This window comes from Kwoniella bestiolae, chromosome 5 (assembly GCF_000512585.2).
Source record: "Kwoniella bestiolae CBS 10118 chromosome 5, complete sequence".
NCBI lineage: Eukaryota > Fungi > Basidiomycota > Tremellomycetes > Tremellales > Cryptococcaceae > Kwoniella > Kwoniella bestiolae.
This window is the reverse complement of record NC_089245.1, coordinates 309,432-328,919: the sequence shown is the minus strand read 5'-3', so window position 1 is coordinate 328,919 and position 19,488 is coordinate 309,432. Positions and strand designations below refer to the sequence as shown.

The 19,488-nt window shown below is 47.6% G+C and overlaps 6 protein-coding genes across 6 annotated transcripts; 3 read left to right on the top strand and 3 right to left on the bottom strand.

Moving 5' to 3' along the window:
- Positions 1-358: 358 nt before the first annotated feature.
- Positions 359-3,494, top strand: I302_106517 (uncharacterized protein; the record flags this gene model as incomplete). The annotated part of the gene is made up of 11 exons (XM_019192835.1): positions 359-386; positions 452-552; positions 614-940; positions 1,011-1,230; positions 1,291-2,020; positions 2,076-2,334; positions 2,401-2,883; positions 2,939-3,015; positions 3,071-3,254; positions 3,311-3,388; positions 3,444-3,494. The coding sequence occupies 11 exons, from the start codon at positions 359-361 to the stop codon at positions 3,492-3,494; spliced, it is 2,538 nt and encodes an 845-aa protein (XP_019045832.1).
- A 431-nt stretch (positions 3,495-3,925) lies between these two features.
- Positions 3,926-7,232, top strand: I302_106516 (uncharacterized protein; the record flags this gene model as incomplete). Its single annotated transcript, XM_065870289.1, has 5 exons — positions 3,926-4,871; positions 4,942-5,067; positions 5,153-6,412; positions 6,531-6,563; positions 6,628-7,232. The coding sequence occupies 5 exons, from the start codon at positions 3,926-3,928 to the stop codon at positions 7,230-7,232; spliced, it is 2,970 nt and encodes a 989-aa protein (XP_065726361.1).
- A 4,504-nt stretch (positions 7,233-11,736) lies between these two features.
- I302_106515 (uncharacterized protein) lies at positions 11,737-15,087 on the bottom strand (the record flags this gene model as incomplete). The annotated part of the gene is made up of 3 exons (XM_019192839.1): positions 11,737-14,256; positions 14,313-14,780; positions 14,923-15,087. The coding sequence occupies 3 exons, from the start codon at positions 15,085-15,087 to the stop codon at positions 11,737-11,739; spliced, it is 3,153 nt and encodes a 1,050-aa protein (XP_019045836.1).
- A 1,110-nt stretch (positions 15,088-16,197) lies between these two features.
- Positions 16,198-17,886, bottom strand: I302_106514 (uncharacterized protein; the record flags this gene model as incomplete). Its single annotated transcript, XM_019192840.1, has 6 exons — positions 16,198-16,830; positions 16,954-17,135; positions 17,219-17,318; positions 17,418-17,552; positions 17,665-17,743; positions 17,816-17,886. The coding sequence occupies 6 exons, from the start codon at positions 17,884-17,886 to the stop codon at positions 16,198-16,200; spliced, it is 1,200 nt and encodes a 399-aa protein (XP_019045837.1).
- Positions 17,887-18,310: 424 nt separating this feature from the next.
- On the top strand, positions 18,311-18,926 carry I302_106513 (uncharacterized protein; the record flags this gene model as incomplete). The annotated part of the gene is made up of 5 exons (XM_065870288.1): positions 18,311-18,368; positions 18,443-18,463; positions 18,538-18,590; positions 18,650-18,753; positions 18,845-18,926. 5 exons carry the CDS (start codon positions 18,311-18,313, stop codon positions 18,924-18,926), a joined length of 318 nt encoding a protein of 105 aa, XP_065726360.1.
- Positions 18,927-19,063: 137 nt separating this feature from the next.
- Positions 19,064-19,360, bottom strand: I302_106512 (uncharacterized protein; the record flags this gene model as incomplete). The annotated part of the gene is made up of 1 exon (XM_019192842.1): positions 19,064-19,360. One exon carries the CDS (start codon positions 19,358-19,360, stop codon positions 19,064-19,066), a length of 297 nt encoding a protein of 98 aa, XP_019045839.1.
- Positions 19,361-19,488: the final 128 nt, after the last annotated feature.

Here is a 19,488-nt window from a genome sequence, read left to right as displayed (position 1 = left end):
AGAAAGGAGAATGATGAGAAAGATGAAAGAGGAATGTCAAAATGGGGATATACATGGGGACGTGAACATGACTTTTGAACTGTATGACGACAACACACAACGAGAGGGGAGTGCCTCATTTGGTTATCCCCGTCAAACACCGCCTGCACTTGCTTGGCTGGGGCTGCCACGTGGTTTAAGGAGGGTCTGTGCCACTGGTACCATTGATTGAATCGTCGTCACCATCTATTGCATCTCATTCACGTCCTATATCCCATACCCCATACCATATTCCATCTCCCTTTATCCTCTTGATACCGTCTTGTTCAACAAGAAAGATTTTCCCTCGGTGGCTGCTATCACTGCTACTACCACCAAAATGTCAAGCAACTACCCCTCCCTCTTCCGTGAGTGCATCGGTACAGATACAACCAATGGATCGGTTGACTGACTCGCTTGCCATCGCCAACAGGATCGGAGGAGATGTCCCTCGTTCAGCTATATATACCCTCTGAGGTAGCTCACGATACTATTTCAGAGCTAGCAGAGATGGGAAATTTCCAATTCAAGGATGTCAGTGTTCTCCATCTACTTCACCATGATTAGCTGAACTGATTTGTGGTCCTGATTGCAGCTCAACCCATCTCTCACCTCATTTCAAAGGCCTTTCACTCCTCGTCTCAGAAGATTAGCAGAGATGGCTCGACGACTTCGACTGTTCCGATCACAAATCACCGGTCTATCCCCTACACTCGGTATTCCACCTCTTGCCGCTGTACCTCCTTTCACGACCGTTGGTCCTCGCGCTCAAAACGCGTATGATGAGTTGGAAGAAAAGCTCAAAGAACATGAGAGGAGATTAACAGATATGAACAAATCATGGGAAGAGCTGGGTAGAAGAAAGTCAGAGTTGGAAGAGAAGCGATGGGTGTTGAGAGAGACCGCTGGTTTCTTCAATGAAGTGAGTTGTCACAGCTGTGAGCATTGAATGATAGCTCATCATGTGATGCTCGATCAAATCGATCAAATAGGCCGAACATCGCCACACCGAAATCAGAACTTCATTCGATGAAAGTGATAATGCTCCTCTTCTAGAACACGCTGCAGAGTACGGAAATCTCCCTGGAGAAACTGGTTTATCAGGCTTCGACCTTGAATTCGTATCTGGTACGATCGAGAGAAGCAGAATGCCAACTTTCGAAAGGATTCTTTGGAGAGTTCTGAGAGGAAATCTTTACATGAATTACTCTGGTAAGCTGTCACTACCCCTTCGTTCGGACAACTCAGCTCACATCCCACATTCCTGTGCAGAAATTGAGGAACCCTTCGTCGACCCTACGTCTGGTAAAGAAACCCACAAAGATGTATTCATCATCTTCGCTCACGGTGAAGAGCTCCTCGCCAAGATTCGAAAGGTGGCCGAATCAATGGGCGGTACACTTTATAACATCGATTCATCCCAAGACAAGCGTGCCGACGCTTTGAGAGAAGTCTCAGCTAGACTCGAGGACGTCGATACCGTCTTATACAACATGGGTCAAACCCGAAGAGTCGAGCTCAGTAAGGTTGCCGAACAGCTCGAAGCTTGGACCGATGCTGTCAGACGAGAGGAAGAGATCTTCAAGACTCTCAACTTACTCAGTTACGATCAAGGTAGAAAGACTTTAGTAGCCGAGGGTTGGTGTCCTTCAAGAGATATCACTGCTATTCAACTCGGCCTTAGAAGAGCAATGGATACTGCTGGAACTTCCGTCCCCGCTATCTTGTCTGAGCTCAGAACTCATCAAACCCCACCAACCTTCCACCGAACCAACAAATTCACTGAGGGTTTCCAGACTTTGATCGATTCTTATGGTATCGCCACCTATCAAGAGGTCAATCCCGGTCTCTACGCGGTCATCACCTTCCCCTTCTTGTTCGCCGTCATGTTCGGTGATATCGGTCATGGTATTCTCATGTTCCTCACCGCTGCTGCCATGATCTTCTGGGAGAAGCAGATTGCTAAAGGTGGTGTGAATGAGAATCTCGAGACTTTCTTCTTGTGCGTTGACCTCTGATTTATACATCGCGACTCAGCTAACAAATCTCGCTCATAGTGGTCGATACCTCATCGTTTTGATGGGTGCCTTCTCCATCTACACCGGTTTCATGTACAACGATATCTTCTCCAAATCCCTCCACATCTTCAACTCTGCATGGGAATGGCCACACAATGCCACTGGTTTAGTGGAAGCGATCCCAACTGGGCACCGTTACGCGATTGGTATGGACCCAGGATGGCATGGTGCAGATAACGCTTTGATCTTCAACAATTCTTATAAGATGAAATTGTCCATCATTTTAGGTGTTATTCACGTGAGTTTATGCAACCATTCATTCATCCACGTAAAGGGTCAAATGCTCATGTAAAGCAATTCACAGATGACCTTCGCTATCTGTCTACAAGTACCCAACCACCTTCACTTCAAGAAATACCTCAACATCTACGCTGAATTCATCCCTCAAATGCTCTTCTTCCACAGCATCTTCGGATACTTGGTCATCTGTATTGTCTACAAATGGTCCATCGATTGGTCACAAGCCTCATCTGCTCCACCTGGATTATTGAACATGTTGATCTACATGTTTTTGTCACCGGGTACAATCGAACCTGGAACTCAGCTCTTTGCCGGACAAGCTTTCATCCAAGTTGTCTTGTTGCTTATCGCTTTGGTCTGTGTTCCTTGGATGTTGGCCTTGAAGCCTTACATGTTATGGAAAGAGCATAATAGGATCAAGGCTCAAGGGTATCACGGTTTGACTGGTCAAGAGAACGGTGGGGGTGAGAGACACTCGACTGAGCATCTCGACGAGGAGGAGGAAGAAGTTGGTATGGCTGTTACTGAATCCAGTGATGATGAACATGTGAGTCAGATGCTATGTCATATGCACGAACAGAGCTGATGATACCGTGTACTAGCCTTTCGACATGGGAGATATCATTGTGCATCAAGTGATTCATACCATTGAATTCTGTTTAGGATGTATTTCTAACACGTGAGTCATGCCATAGAGGAACCGGTTACACTTGAGCTGACATTACAATCTTCAGTGCTTCATATCTCCGTCTATGGGCTTTGTCACTGGCTCATGCTCAATTATCCGAAGTCTTGTGGTCAATGACTCTTGACTTAGCATTGGAATATGAAGGTGGAGTCATCGGTGGGGGTGTATTCGTCTTCTTCATGTTTGCTGTCTGGTTCGCCGGTACTATTGCCATTCTTTGTGTTATGGAGGTGAGCTAGTATTGATCAATACGTGATGAACGCAAGCTAACTTAATTCTATCATAGGGTCTTTCCGCATTCCTCCACGCTCTTCGTCTTCACTGGGTCGAAGCTAATGGTAAACACTACATGGCTGGAGGATATGTGAGCTATCTTGTACACGAGATATGTGGCCAACAGCTGACTTCGACTTACGTAGCCTTTCACCCCTCTCACATTCGCCAACCTTGGCGCTGAGGAAGAGCAATAAGCTCACTCGCACCAATCATTCAGTACACCTAGTAAGCAATATGTTCCCATGCAGCTGCATGCATAACAAATTTGTCAGGAGTATTGTACTTGAAGAAAACGTCATTCCAATTTTGACTGACCATCTTACGTGAATGACGCGCAATGTTGAACATCTAGCGCGCAGCGTGATGACGCAGACGCGTGCTGAGGCTTGTGGACATGACAAGTATGCTCGCTTGGGCGATATTCGAATTCTGCTGATGCTGGAAAGGCTGATACTGTCATTCGAATGCACAGACTGCACTAATCCTCGGGTTGCCCGAATGGTGTAATATGGTGCTGTACGAGGATTTCTTCGATCAATCATACATGTATACTAATTCTATACTGATACAACACATAATCTCTCTTGTTTACATTCTTCCTGCTTTAATAGTCATTCACATCAACATGAGTCCCAGTCGTATACCCCGACCGGGTGGTACAGGCTCACCAACCATAACGACCTCACCCCTCTCGCAGTCGACCACCACCCGTCCAGCACTAGGTACGTTGGTACATACAAGCAAAAATCCATTCGCGCAACTACACAACAAGCAGAGTCCCGGGCCACACGGTTCGCCGACACCTTCGAATGGATCTGGTAATTTGACTGTCTCCAAGAATGTACCTATGAATAGTAATATGAATAGAAGAAGGATTAAACCGCCTTCACCGGATCTGAATGACGATTCCTCCTTTGCTCAACCAGTATCACGCCGACCTGTCCCACCCAATGGAGGGGGAAGTAGGATTCCCAGTGGACCAAGCCCAGGCTCAGGCCCACATCAACGATCCATAATTAGACAACCCTCCACCCCTCTCTTGGTATCCAATCGTTCACCTCAAAGCGGGAACGGTACTGGTAGACCTAGGGCGTTGAGCTCGACATCGGTAAATAGACCAATAATTATCAGAGGAGCTACACCGAATCCGCACCATGGCGAGGTGACTTCTTCTTCCACAAAACCCGAGGGAGGGGGAATGATGTGTTCCCTCCCTTCTCAAAAGCTATTCGAGTCTTCCTTCCTCGAATCGAGAGAACCTCCCGTCCCGCCGCATATAAGGGTTAGACTGAGGTTGATCCATCAACTGGGTGTGGTACTGGGTATAGACGCAGTGGGGATAAGTGGGAAGATTGATATTCCCGGATTACTCGCTAGGGTCGATCAAGCCTATGATAGAGAGAAGGATAGATCGTCCGCTGGGCCTGAGGTGGTAGCGCTCAAGGGGACTATACAGGGAGGGGGCGGGAAGGGGGTGTTGGGGATGTTTAAGAAGCTCAGTGGAGGAGGTGGTAGGAGGGTAGATGAGGCGGTTGGAGCAGGGGCAGCGGGGTGTACGGTGCCTCAAGAAGGTGAGTCGACATGCTTTTCCAGTGTCGCTCAATTCATCTAGATTATTTTGCTGACATAGTGACTTCTCAGGCCCAGCATTTGGCGTTCCTCTTTCGGAAGCTCCACCTGGAAGTTGGTGCACTTCGCTGATTGGGGGGCAGAAACATGAACTACCTCTTGTGGTATTCACGATCGTCGAAGAGATCTATCGGAGGGGTAAGTAGGATCTTTCTACCGCTCTTACCACCTTCATGAGGCATACAGACCCAAAGGAGGCTGATGATTCCTCGCCATCACTTAGGCATGTCACAACCCGGTATCTTCCGCTTAGCAGGCGACGGTATTCGGATATCCCACTTGACAAAGGTATTCAACCTCCCTCCCCTATACGGCGACTCATTAGCCATCAACCAAGAGCCGATACACAACTTAACCGGCCTGGTGAAACGCTATGTCAGGGACCTGCCCGAACCGATATTGGATGAGACTTTGTTCCCAGCTTTTCTAGCCTTCTGTGTGGGGAGTGATACCGACAATGACGAAGAGTCCGATAAAGAAGAATCCAAAGAGAACACGCAGCAATCCAGGACTGAAGAGCAAACCTCAAAGGAACCCAAAGACTCGACTTTGTTGTCAGACGATATACTGAAACTTCCATTAGAAACGCGAACCACAGCCGCCCAAATCCTCTTGAAACTCCTACCTCCCCTACAATTCAGCCTGTTCATCTACCTCTTAGCCTTCCTCGGTCAGCTCCCTTTGTTCCCTGATAACCGGCTGAACATTGAGTCGATATCTATCATCTTCGGACCTGCAATGTGCGCTGCGAGGGGCAAAGGGATATCAGGGCTGGGTCCATCTGTCATCACCAATAGTAATAACACCAAAAACGTGAAAGGGGGAAAAGGGACCTTTGATCCTGATAGTGTGTCGGAGCTGGTAGCGAAGTCGCAGAATGTTTTGGGGTGGTTATTGAGACATTGGGGAGGGATCAGCGAGAAGGTTTTGGAAGAGGAGGATCTGACTACGACCAATAATGCTGGTACTGAAGATATGGTGAATAAGGAGAAGAAGATCAAGAAGGAGAAACAGGTCATCGACCCAAGGTTGCTTAGTCCCATCGATCTGAGGGGTTCAAACGACGGAATGAGAGCTAGAAAACCCGATTCAGCACCAAATTCGAAAGATAAAGAACTACATGCATCGAAGGACGGTTCGGCAGAATCGGTGGAACCGTCATCTCCCCAATCACCAAATATACAAACTCCCCATACGACCATCCAAGTCGGCATGGGACTGCGAAAATCCTCTTCGTCACATACCCTCAAATCATCGGGATCGGGCATGAAATCTTCGGCTAGCTCCAGTAGTGGACTGGGGATGAAGACCTCCCCGTCATCTGGTGGGCTGTTCGCCAGAGCATTGAGCTCAATGTCAATCTCCAGTCAGGCTGGTGGGAATGACCACGGAATGGGGAAAGGCCCAAAGAGAAGTGCGAGCTTTACGAGTTTGAGTAGTTTGGTGAAGAAGGTGGGAAAGGAGGGGAAACATTCGGCAATGCGTGAGTGCTCAGCATCGATCAAGTTCCAGAATCACTCTTTCTGCCTCGACATCTCTCTCCCGCTTCACTTCTGCCTGTTTTGATCTGGAGAGTTATTGACCTGCATCATATAATGTAGCTACGCGATCTATGAGTGACGATAGAGACAACGGTTCGTCAGCCTTTCCTCTCCCTCAAACCCTGCAACTCCACTCTTTTAGCTGACCTGCATCCAGCCCACTCCACAGTGAATCCACAAATCACCACCGTCCTAGGCTCTCTACATGATCTCCTGGTGTCCAAAGACAAGCAGATCGAACGAGACGCAAGGGAACTTGCCCTCCTCCGACACACCCTATTGGAGATGGACGAAAAACTACAGAAAGCGACTTTGTCCTCTCCGTTACCCGGCCCAGTCGGTATAAACGGATGTACCTGTCCTGTCCATCCTAACGCTACCATCTCCACTTCATCTAGTGGGAACCAAGACAAAGACGCCACACCAGAGATAACCATTACTTCCACGCCCTCATCGAAGACAATCCCAACGTCCAATTCATACAGTAACCTAAACAAGGAGATTAACGACCTGCAGACCCAGCTTTCAACAGCTTTGGCAGGACTGGAAACTTCGCGTTTGGCCACTCGTAAGCAGGCTGAAAGGATTTTAGTGTTAGAAGCGAAGAATTCGAGGTTTGACAGTGAGAGGAAAATGGAAATTGGGAAGTTGCAAGTGGCTCTTGCTCTAGAACAGGCTAGGTCTGTGGGATTAATTGAGGAACGGGATTTGGCTAGAGAGAGGTTGGAGAAGGTTAAAACTACGCTGTTCAGTGTTGCTTGACCGTAGTCCATTTACCATACTTTGTGCGAGGCTGCTCTTGGATACGCTCCACCATGATCAGTCTAATTGAGATAATGCAGCGATTTTCCTTTTAAATTTGTACGTGATCTCTTCACGCTCTTCAGCAATCTTGGCTCACTAACCAAGTTGAAAGGTACAGTGGGATGTGACGAGTCTGCTGACCTTTGCAAAGGACTCAAGTTGGACTGCCAACTGCAATATGATACTTCAGCAGTGGCAGGCCCTTGAGCTGACTTGAGTTCACCCTCACGTACACGGTGTTTCGTTCTTGCATTACATGCGAGAAAATTTCGATAAGCTTTCCTTTTATTCGGTAAGAGAAAGCGGCGAAGGCATCAGCGGTGGTGAGAATCGCAATCACCTTCTTTTGTTGCCTTGGATTAGAGAACAGATATGTGTATGGGTCTCATCATACGATACCCGTCGCAGAATATATCTCAAAGGACCAAGCACTGACACCTCTCTCAAATGCTCTCAGAGGAGACGTTACATTGTAAACCACTCGTCAGCGCTCAAAGGACCGTGACCGAACAAAAGGAGGACGAGGGAATTCTTACCAAGCGGGATCTTGCAGCATTCATCCTTCTTTTGTGCGCTAACACAGCAGTAGCTGGGTTGGAAGTCCGTGAAGCTGCTGGTGTCTCTTGAAATTTGATCACAGCAAATCGAGTCGACCAAAAAACAACCTCCGGCGGCCAGGCTTCACTACATGAAGGGTTAGTACCGGGGTCTATTGAAACTGAACGACGAACTTTGTCTCAACGTCTCAACGAAGCACTTTCCAAACAAGCAGCTCGACGATCCTATAACCACAACGCCTGATACACACCGCATCCATAGAATGAGCTCTACCGGAGGATCGGATAAAAACGCACCTCTCAGTGCTGGGGCACAAGACAAGTACGATAAATTAATGGCTTCTACGAAACATGAAATTTCGGAAAGAAAGTCCAAGAAAGGTATGTCCTGCTTGTTTTCGCCGACGCCCTAATCCTTGCGCGCTGGCTTCTTCTAGATTGTCAGGCAAAGCAGCGATCGTCCGAAGGGCGAACGCAGGAGGACTTACCTATTCCCTGTCTTCCTTCTCTTATAGCCGATAGGATTTGCTGGGATTTGCTCGATGTTATCAGTGCAAGCACGCTAACGCTCGATGCCAAAAAGCAGCTGGAAAAGCGGGTCATAGCAATCAATGCAAAGTACATGGAAACGCTGGAAGCTGGCGAGTTGTCTCAAAAGCAGCGGGATCACACATTCGACGAATTTTGCGCCACCGTGGAATACACCTTGAGTAGGTCGAAGGCTGAAGAGCAATCGAGATGATTCGTTTCCCCAAATGCCTCCTGCTTTCAGTAATGCAAGAATTTCCCCATAGCATTATCCTCTTCAGAGAAGTATCTGGCCAACTTCACATAAGTTGGTACAACATGTGACTTGCCCGTCACTTGACTTGATTGGTCTGACATGCATTGCCTATGTACAGCGTATATATTTCTTGATTGTGACCATTTACCTGATCGTCTACTTTCTGGCTTCCTGAGAGGGTTGTACAGCACCCGAGAAGTTCATCCTGAGCATGCATATTGGGAACCATTGTAAGCCTTGACCCCATTGCTGATCAGACTCTCAGTGAAGGTGCCTCTTCGGACACAGGTGATTGAGGAATCATCATTTTAATCAGCAAATGTAAAGAAGGGGAAGGGACGGTATAGCTCACCCCAGTACAGCGTAGACCAGCTATCGCGATATTTACACTAAACAGAAATATACTCTGATATCTCCTAGTGGCAGCTGGGTCCTTCAAAGATGCTCTTGCAGGGAAATTACAAACGATATGACGAGATGCTGAGTTCGGCAAATTAGTCTTCCATCTAGAAATGATTACGACAATCCTGCACTATCAAGTCCGCCTCCCCTTGATGTGCATGGGCCGTTAAGGCAGCTTCTCACGACAGTAGTCCACTTCCTCATGAAAGACGCTGCGATGCCGCGAAGATCAGAAACTGTAAGGTGTTTCTAAAGCGTTCACTGAATTTCTCTATCCGTCGCGTGCCTCCTAGCCATCGTCCTTGGTAATATGAGTGTCCATAGCAAGACAGAATAAGTCATGGTATGCCTGCTCCTTGCTGCCTGCTCCTTGCTGTATGCGAACCTTCAATCGTATACTTTACGGACAAAGGAGATTAGCCATACGGGAGACTATAAAGGTAGATTCCAATGGAAGGATCGAACCTGTGCATACGCCCTTGACGTATCCACGGCAGGCGGATATTGAAAGCTCTTTTAAGTCTCGGAGTAGGCGGTCTTTGCACTTGTTCCCTTGACAGCTCCACCTCAGATCGCGGAGAGTCTACACCTCAAGCTCCTCTTCGATCATAAGCGCACAGAGTATACAGTACATTACGGGAAGGGACGCAACAAGGTGAATCGCTGTGAGATTGGTAAACCCAGTGGCGAGAATGCTTCTGTACCCACGCAATTAGAGAGCAAATTGGACGCAGCGTACAAAGCAGAAAACAGCTCCGTTTGTAGGTGACAGATTGGATCTCATTCCACTGTTTTCTACTTCCGAGGTAGGCAAGATGTCTTATGATCTTAACAGCTTTCTCTGTGACCTCAAAGAGAACGACAACATTCTATGGCCACATTTTCCAGATACCTCAAGGGACAGGGATCGACAAAAGGGCGGCTAGCGTTCCAGCTCAGCAAGAATTTGTGACTTACGATTCTCGTCATAAGGGAAACGACTGAGTCGACGGAGTATCCAGGACGGCGCAAAAGAAGCATTGCGTCAGTTCAGAGCGACGGCTGGAATCGCCGTTATGCCTGCATCTTTCAATGTTCACCCATTTCTGTCACGCCGAGGAAGAGTACCTCAGAGCGCTCCTTGCTTCACTACATCACCAACCCCTGCTCTGCGTTGATCAATGGGATGTGGCACATGAAACGCAACACAAGATGACACCATAAGATGACATCAAAGGTTCCCAGAATGAGCAAGACCTACCTACTGAACACAACCTTACTGAGCTCAAAAGCATATATATAGGTCGCCAGTATTATTCTCTTGCATACACTCGGATCACTACAACTCACAATAATCCCCACTTTCTTTGGATTTCGATCTCTTGCCCGACTACTTAGATAACATGGCTCACCGTGAAGTAGATCACACCCCGAAATAGATCAATTGGTGCGGAATCTCCAGACATCAAAAAAGTAATTAGCTTGTTCAGCCTCCCATGCATTCAAGATGCCGTCCAATTGGGTCTCATGGTCTATAGAAGTGTAAGGAACCCTTGGGGGGTGTTTAGAATTTGATGATGCATGCTGTGTAGGCAGCTGAAATTTCCACAAATTTCACCATAGAGAGCCTGATCTGTTAACGGGTGTGATCTATTTCATGGAGAGCCACCTTAGAGGGTCTAGTCTGCAACTGGATTTTGTTAGTTTCATACACTGGTCCATACAGTATACATCATGCCCCTTCACTCTGAAACCGACGACAAACCTCCAAGACCGAGTCAAAGTGCAAGAAGAGATGCAGCAACGTCGATGTCTAAAACCGCGATCGAAACTAACGGTAAGTCACAGTACTGTATACAATACAGTATATCATCAATCTCTTCTCACTCATTCACGACCTTACCAACAACGATCTTATTAGCTGATTGAGTGTAACTGATGCTTTTGAACATATTGAAAACATTACAACTTGGACCCAAAGTTCACGACTTGATGCATCGGTTTGACAGGACTCTCGATCTGAGGACATCTCTCTCCGCCGAAGATAGACTCAAAGACCAAAGGCAGCTAGACGAGTCCATCAATGCCTACATTGGATCTTTGGGGACGGCCTCCCAATCTGCCGCAAGGTCAAACTTCAGCAGATCCATTGTTGACCTCCAAAGGAAGTATAGGATGCGTATTCTGTGGGATCAAGATTACACGAAATGCGGTCTGGATGTTCCGGAGGTGGATCATTGAGCCCGTACAAAGTATATATTGATATACAGCATACTGGGCTTACAGTACACTGTAATTCGGTCAGCTGAGCTCAAACCTCTGCATGTAGATGCATCACACTGACTCGAGTTCCGATGCATGTCATGACTGCCTGGTATTCTGTGCGACCTCTAACATCGCTTTACGACTCCCTGTTAATACATCTGGTAAGGCATTTCTGCCCGAGTGGTGGTGATGTGGCACTTTGTGTGCGGACATCAAATCTCGCGTATCAAGCTTATGCAATCTGTTCATTCTGTACTTGAGCTTGCAACCGATCAATTTGAGAATTAGGACACCGTCCCTACGTTGGGTATACATGACGAGTCATGAGCTAAGCTAAGCTATGGAAGAGCTTCCAGCAGAAGAAATTAAGTAATGAAGAAATATCCGGAAAAACCACTGACGAAAGAAAGGAATAGAAATCTATAAGGTATGTCTATAAAATGCAACTTATAAAATATAACCCTAAAGAATTCCCTTACAATTCCTCATCAGTGAATACTTCTTCACCTCTCTTTCTTCGGGCCATTCGGTCCTTCTTGGCCTTTCGCTTATCAGCGGCTGAGACCTTCTTCTCCTTCTTGGCCTTGGCGATGGGGTTACCCAAAGCGTCATACTCGACTTCATCATCGTCGTCCTTCTTCTTGTCAATTCTTTCACCGGATCCCTGACCTTCTACCCAGTTGTGACCGGAGGCTTCGAGGTGACCATCCCTCATGGCCCATACTTCCGAACAGATGGATTCGGAGAACTCTCTGTTGTGGGTAATGATCAAGACACCACCTTCGAAGTTCTTCAAGGCGGCGATAAGGGCAGCGAGAGACTCTCTGTCGAGATAGTTGGTAGGTTCATCCAAACAGATGATGTGAGGTCGTCGCCATGTAGCAGCACCCAAGACGACCTTGACTTTCTGTCCACCGGAGAGACCTCTCATAGAGTTGTGAGAGACGAACTCGGATTCCAAACCGAAATCTTCGAAGTGCTTCTCGATTTCTCGTCGGACCAAAGGTCTCATGAGACCCAATCGTTGAGCTTCTCGGGTATCGAGTTCCATGACCTTCTTCTCGAAACCTCGAGCGACCAATTCATCTCGAGACAACCACATGTTCTCGGCGGAGGAGAGACCCTTGAAGGAGACCTCGTATTCGTAAGATTGCTTCAACTTCTTTCGGGCAACAAGCTCGTCGATCAATCGCTTGACACCTTCCTTGACGACGACGGCACCTTCCTTCATCTTAGCCTTCTCTTCCTCGGTCATGACTCGGTTGGCCTTGTTCATTTCCTCAAGATCCTCACCGGTCTGGTATCGCCACAACATGTACTCGAGAGGAGTAGAGTCCAAGTGGTTATCGATGTGGTGGAAAGCGTGTTGGGCAACGTAACCGATGACCAAGTTAGGGTGTTTCCATACTTGACCACCCTTGTTAGGTTCAGTCTCACCGGTCAAAAGCTTGACCAAGGTGGATTTACCGGAACCGTTAGGACCGAGAACAGCGACTCGAGAAGAGAGAGAGACTTGAAGGGAGATGTCGTATAACTGTTGAACGGGAGAACCAGGGTACTGGAAGTTGACGTTTCGCATCTTGAGCAAAGACTTCTCCTTGGTCTTGACACCATCAAGAAGAGGGGGAGCGGGGAGCTTGAATTGGTATTCCTCGGCAACATCAAGTTGGAAGTAAGCCTTGGCTTCGGGGACCATGCCGACGAAGGCTTCAAGGTTACCTGGGTATCTCTTGAGCTTGAAGTTGTTCAAGTGGAGAACATCGGTGATGGTTCTGTTCAAGAAGTCGGAGTCGTGAGAAACGATGATGGAGGTACATTGGGTAAGGGAGGTAAGGTAGTTGATGACCCAGTCGACGTTGAGGACATCCAAGTGGTTGGTAGGTTCATCGAGCAACAAGATATCGGCCTTGAAAAGCATGGCTCGGGCAAGAGCGAGCTTCATCTTCCAACCACCGGAAAGAGAACCGATGGAGTGCTTTTGCTTGACGGCATCGAAACCGACCGACTCGAGGGTAGATCGGATTTCAGCCTCGTCAGCGAGCAATCGCTTGTCTCCGAGGACCCAGTCGATGATGGAGATCTCCTCCTCGGAACCATCGATGTCGTGTTGGACGTAGAAGGTTCGGACTTCGGTGGGGGGAGGGAAACCTTCGACTTGGTTGTTGATGATGGCGTTCATGAGGGTGGATTTACCGGTACCGTTTCTACCACAGAGACCGTATCGGTGACCTCTCTTCAATCTCATGGAGGCGTGGTGCAACAAGATCTTGGCGCCGTAAGCCAAGTTGAATTGTTCAATGTTACAGAGATCTTCACCTTCTTCCTCGTCATCGAACTTGAGTTCGTCGGACTCTTCCTCGTCAGCCTTCTTTTGGAGAAGTTCTCTGACGGCGGGGAGAGGATCGTAAGATGGGAGAGCAAGTTTGATGTATGAGGGGAGAGCGGCTTCCCAGGTTTTCTGCTCGTAATTGTGAGCGTTAACGAGAGAGGCAGCAAGGACACCGGCGTAGGCAATAGCAGGGTTAACTTGTTCAACGGAGATACCGTCCTTCTTGATCAAAGCGACGAAGTTGGTAGCAAGAGCAGGACCTTCGGCGATCTTGAGAGGAGGGAGATCGGAACCGTCAGAGCTTTCTGGGACTTTACCGATTCTTCGGAGGGTAGTGATAGCTCGGTTGGCGACTGATCGGGCTTCGGGATCAGCGATGGTTTCGGAAGTCTTGATAAGACCGGGGAGCAATCGAGGAAGGAAAGGTCGGACGGTGTATTCGGAGTCGACCAATTTGGACATGTTATCGGCGATAACACAGACCTTTCTCTTGGTGGCGGTGGGTCGCTCATCGAGACCTCTGATAAGAAGAGGAGCGATAAGGGAGATGGTAGGGGCAGTGACTTCGGAAACGAAGGTGGTGGCGGAAAGGAGTGTGATGGTCTTTGGTACTTCCTCGATGGGGTTGAGGAGGGATTTGATCAAAGCGGGGATGAATTTTTCAATCTAGTCAAAGTGATCAGCATCAAGAAATCAAGTAATGTATAAACAGCTATACTCACATCCTTGTTCTCACACAGAGCACAAGCCTTCTCGAGGGTAACCTTGGCAGCCTTCTTGACTTCGGACTTGGTGTCCCAGACGGCCTCAGCGAGGACGGGGATCAAGTCAGGCATCGCTTGGGCCATTTGGTCGTGAGCAGATGAAATGAGCTGTTGGAGGACATCCAATGAACCAGACTTGATTTGCCATTTACCGGCAGTCTTGATCTGGTTGAGTAAAGCGGGGAGGATGACGAAGGTAGCCCATGGGTTCATGGTCTGGACGAGGGCCTTGACGGCGGCGAGAGAAGCGGCTTGGACTTCCTTGGCCTTGTCGGCGAAAGCTTCGAGGAGAGCTGGGAAGGGAGTGGCTGGTGCAGAGGAGACAATGTATGGTTCGAGCAATGGGGCGGCACCGTTCTCCAAGAGGGTGGAAATGGCACTGGCGGCACCTTCTCGGGCAGCGGGTGATTTCTTGTCGGTAAGAGCCTACATAGACAAAGAAAACATTGTTAGCACATGTGTGTAGTTGAAAATTTACTTCGCGCGCGTCGCCACCACTCAATAGAAAATTTGAGATCCAGCTTGTTGCAGTGGTGCATCGAGAAGCAAAGAAGAGTAATCGACTCACCTTTACGAGGGCATCGTTCAGACCGATCTGACCGAAGAACTCGACACCGTTCTTCTTGGCAGCGTTGGCGAGCTCGACGGCAGCCTCATCTCGAGCGGCTTTGTCAGCGACGAAGAGGGTGGCGAGGTCGAAAGCGCCAGCTTTGGCAGAGGGAGAGGGGTTCATAGCAGCAGGAGCCACTGACTCGATATCAGCATGATCGTTCAGATAGCAGATGGTAGAATGGAGGTTGATCGATAACTCACTTTTGGATATTTCTATTGTGATAAGGTGAAGGAGATAGAATAGACCTTTTTTGGATTTTTCTTGTTTTCTTGACTAGATCGTTTGTTCGAGTCTAGTGATAGATACGTCTACTGAAACAGAGAGCGTTTACTTGTGTATACGAAATACAGGATGTGGCTTGATCCGCGAGGGGAAACAAGTGTATGAGATATGGAGAAAAGAGAAAAAAGGAAAAGGGGGAGAGATGGTGAAAATGATAAGGATGGAATGGTAGATATAGATGAATGAGATGTGTATCCAACGTGCAGTGGTGTGTGGTGGTGTATGGTGTATCCTGGGCGGCGATGAAAAAAAGTTGAAAAAGTGGGAGGAGTGAAAAACTGCTTAGCCCCCATTTAGAGACGATTTCTTACCATATCCGGTAATTAATGGGGTAAATGACCACGTGTTTCAAAGGAATATCTCCTACCCATCCATAGAAAAAACAGGAATTAGGAATTATTCGGCGGTTCATTTCGGTGGGATCAGAGTGGCACTTGAAATTACAGTATATCCAACGTGAATCCGCGGATTGAAAACAGTGTTCAGAGTTTATTTCCTTGCTATCTCCTCATCCATACAGTATACGGTGAGACGGCCGGATCTCACTGTGAATGCGTAATACAGAAGTATCTTGATTCATCCATTCAATTCGAGTTTTTCCATCGAGGCACTGCTTCCCTTTGGGACCAAGCCGAAGCGGATCTTCCATTTTTCAATGGGATTAACCTAGATCTGTGTTGAAAAGATCGACGCAATGATGATTCAGATGTTTGGGCAATCTCAGTTTCAACACCGTATTATGGATTCGCCACTCGATTCGCCACTGCAAGACTGATATTACCCAGATGCCATTGAATGGGCACACTCTTGCAGACAACGTCAACAGATCCCTTTATCCGATGTTACAAGACGAAGAGATGCGAGTCTAACATGATAATTATGCTACATCGATTATACCTATATACAACAACAACTCATGTACTGACAACATAACCTAATTGTATCGTACTAACCCCACTTCCTAACTTCCCCACAAACCCCACAACTCCATCTCTCCATATCATTAGGTCCGGCAGTACATATCGAGCAATACCATCCCTGATCTGTCCTAATTCCCTCGGCTGGTATTGGTGTAGCAGATGGTCTGGGAGTAAGACAAGCTTCGCACGTCGTCACAAGTGGGGGATTGACGAGTGTACATGTCTCGCATGTCCATTCTTGCGTCTCAGGTTTTGCCTTTGGTTTGGGCTTGGATGTGCTTGTGGTTGATGATGGGGGTTGAGAATTAGAAGAAGGGTATGGAGCAGGGCGCGACGAAGGCTGACTCGTAGGTGTGGGACGTGGTGTAGTCGCTTTCGAGGATGAAGATGGTATAGAAGGCTTCTCCAATGTTCTCTTTGATATCGATTTTTCCTTTGATTCCTGCTTTTCCAGTGATACCTCTTCGTCACTATCCCCAGTAAGATCAATCACCTTGCTACCACCATCCGCCATTCCACCCGTTCCACTTTCCTTATCAATCTCCAAATCAACAGCATCCACACCGACACTCTCCTTCTGAGCCTTTTTACTTTCGTTCTCAGCTTCCAGCCCATGTCCTACCGCACAAGATTTATCGTCTCGTAACCTTCTTTCCGCAGCCTGAAGTTGACGATGAAGTCAGTACTGCTACATCTCCTCTACCCATTATTCCTCAATGATAATAATGTATGAAAGCGCTTTTTCGTATACCGATTTACAAAGAAAAGGATAAGCGGTGCTCACCTCAACGATCAACTCTTTCATACTCCTCCCCCCAGCCCTACTCCCACCTAACACCTCTCCCCGTCCAATAACCTTCTGCACATCCATCCTCTTCTGAGCAGCTTCGAGACCCTTCAATCTACCGATATGTTCGGGAACTCGTTGGCCTGATAGGTGGTTACCTTGACCGTGGAAACCTTCGCCTGAAACGTGATCACAACGAGAATTAGCTATATGTGCCTATGGCTAGGACACTTGATAATGACGATCAAGCAGATTAGCCCACCTGAATATCCCTTGCGTTTCAACTCGTAGTACTCTTCTTCCAGTTCTTCCAGCAACTTGTAAAATTTGGCATCGTGTGGGCCATGTACGTTGTGTGTTAGCTGTACAATAAACCAGGGAGATCAGCAACCATCATTCAAAAGCTAACCGTGTCGGTAATTGGTATACTGTAATCAGATATGACTAGTGCTCCAACGTACCTCATGAAGCATCACCAATACCAATTGGTCATATTCGTAAAACGTATTCTCACTACCAGGCGGTCTCAAACGCAGGTTTATACGTTGTCCTGCATTTGTGTTAAGACCAAGTAACGATGGGTTGGAGGGTAGGAACTGGAGCGACAGAAGCAGAATAGTCAGCAGGTCTTCCTCGTCATATCTCTGAGGCGAGAGGTACTGGTCTGATGGTTGATGGTTGATGATTCGTTAGAGTAGGTATACACACCTCAGCCAGCGTTCCAACTTTCCATCCTCGTTTCTTCATTATTGGTTTCACCTGACTCGCTATTTTCTCTAATAATGGTCTATCCCAACGTAAATACATCAATACAGTCTGTCCTAAGCTATAGGTGAATAGCCTAATGAAGGGGACGTACCTCGCTTCGTCAGATTTGGGTCGGCCAGGTAGATGCTCGAACCTAGATATCAACGGGACTTCGTTGACCATCTTGGGCAGGTGATCGATCGATTACTTTCTCTGGATGGGCGTTGCTCTTGATTTTGCTTGTGATCAGATTTGATATTGATTTGATTTAGTTCGAAACGATCTTCCCTACCGAGGGATATGATCGATGCTATATGATATGCATTTGATATCTACATTGGTACCATTGTAAATAGGTTGATGTATAAGCAAATACCAAATTACGCGTCGTCGGTTGATTTTGGGTCATGTTCGAGTGAAAGCTGACGTAGGAGAGAGAGAGACAGAGTGGCCAATGACCGAGGTGATCATGACCGAGATTCACCTGACATTTGATTCCGTCTGTCTACGACAGCTGGAATACGATCAGTTGGAAGAGGTATTCATTCTTGAACACTGTTTTGATCAGCATATACCAGCCGTGGCATATAGCAAGGAGACACCCAAGATGTCAAAGATACTAGGTCAAGCTCTGGTGGTGATTGCTGTTCTAGCTTTGGTACACGGTATATCAACTTTTCTTTCTCATATGGCGTATCGTGGTGGGATTGAGGCTGATGGGTTGATGGGTTGATTGTAGCTGCATTCTCGACTTATGAGCGTATGTCTTGGTGCTACCACAACAAGCTGGAACGACTTTCTGACTGACTTACGGGATGATATGGGGTGGTGTAGATCTATCCACTTTGAAAGCACTTTCGAGACCCACCGGAACATTACCTACCTCTGTGAGTGCCTTCTTCCTTCATGTACGTTGACAGATGTTTACTGACGATGTATAACGCAGATCATACTCGAAGCGTTGATCTCGCTGGGTTTGTTCATACCTGGCATCGCACTTTCTTCAGACTCGTTGGAGGATGTTACGTATAGAGGAGAACTGGCCAAGAGGTGGGTTCTCTTTCCAACGTGTAGACTGATCGTCGTGTGTATCCTCTTCCGCGAGATATGAGGTATCTTGCTAACCTTGTGATCTACACAGGAGCATAGACGAGCAAGATGCAAGGATGGGATTCATGGTTCTCTCGAAGAGGGGTAGAGCGATATTCGGGGATCAGCAGTGATGACACGAATACAAAATACACAAGGATGTTCATAGATCCGATTTCCTTATTGTAGATGCAATGTAATGATATAATGCATATATGATATAACAACCACAAACACCACTCCCAAGAACCAATCTGCAACCCAGCGCAAACTACCTCTCCCTCAAAGCCCACTTCAATCCCCCCCACCTCCTCCCCTCCCTCTCAACCCCAAAATTTACGCTCTTCTTCCCACCCAGCCTCTCCCTCTGCGACACCCCATTCCACCTGCCCCTTCCATCCACCCATTCCTGAACTCTGAGATTACTCGGTCGATTCTGGTTGGCGAGGAGGTGGTCGGATGGTGAGGGGAGTTGAGAGAGGGGTTTGATTATTGGGTTGATGGAGAGGGGACGGACGTGCGGTATGAGTGGGGATGAGAGGGAGGAGAGGGGGATGTATCGGGGCATGATTTCGACGTTGTGTTCTGTCGAGACCAATACACTGGAGTTAGACTGATAAATTGGTTTGACAATGAAGGAATCGACGATACTTACTGTGTCGTGTTGATGTGAAGGGCAAGCTGATGTGATCTAGG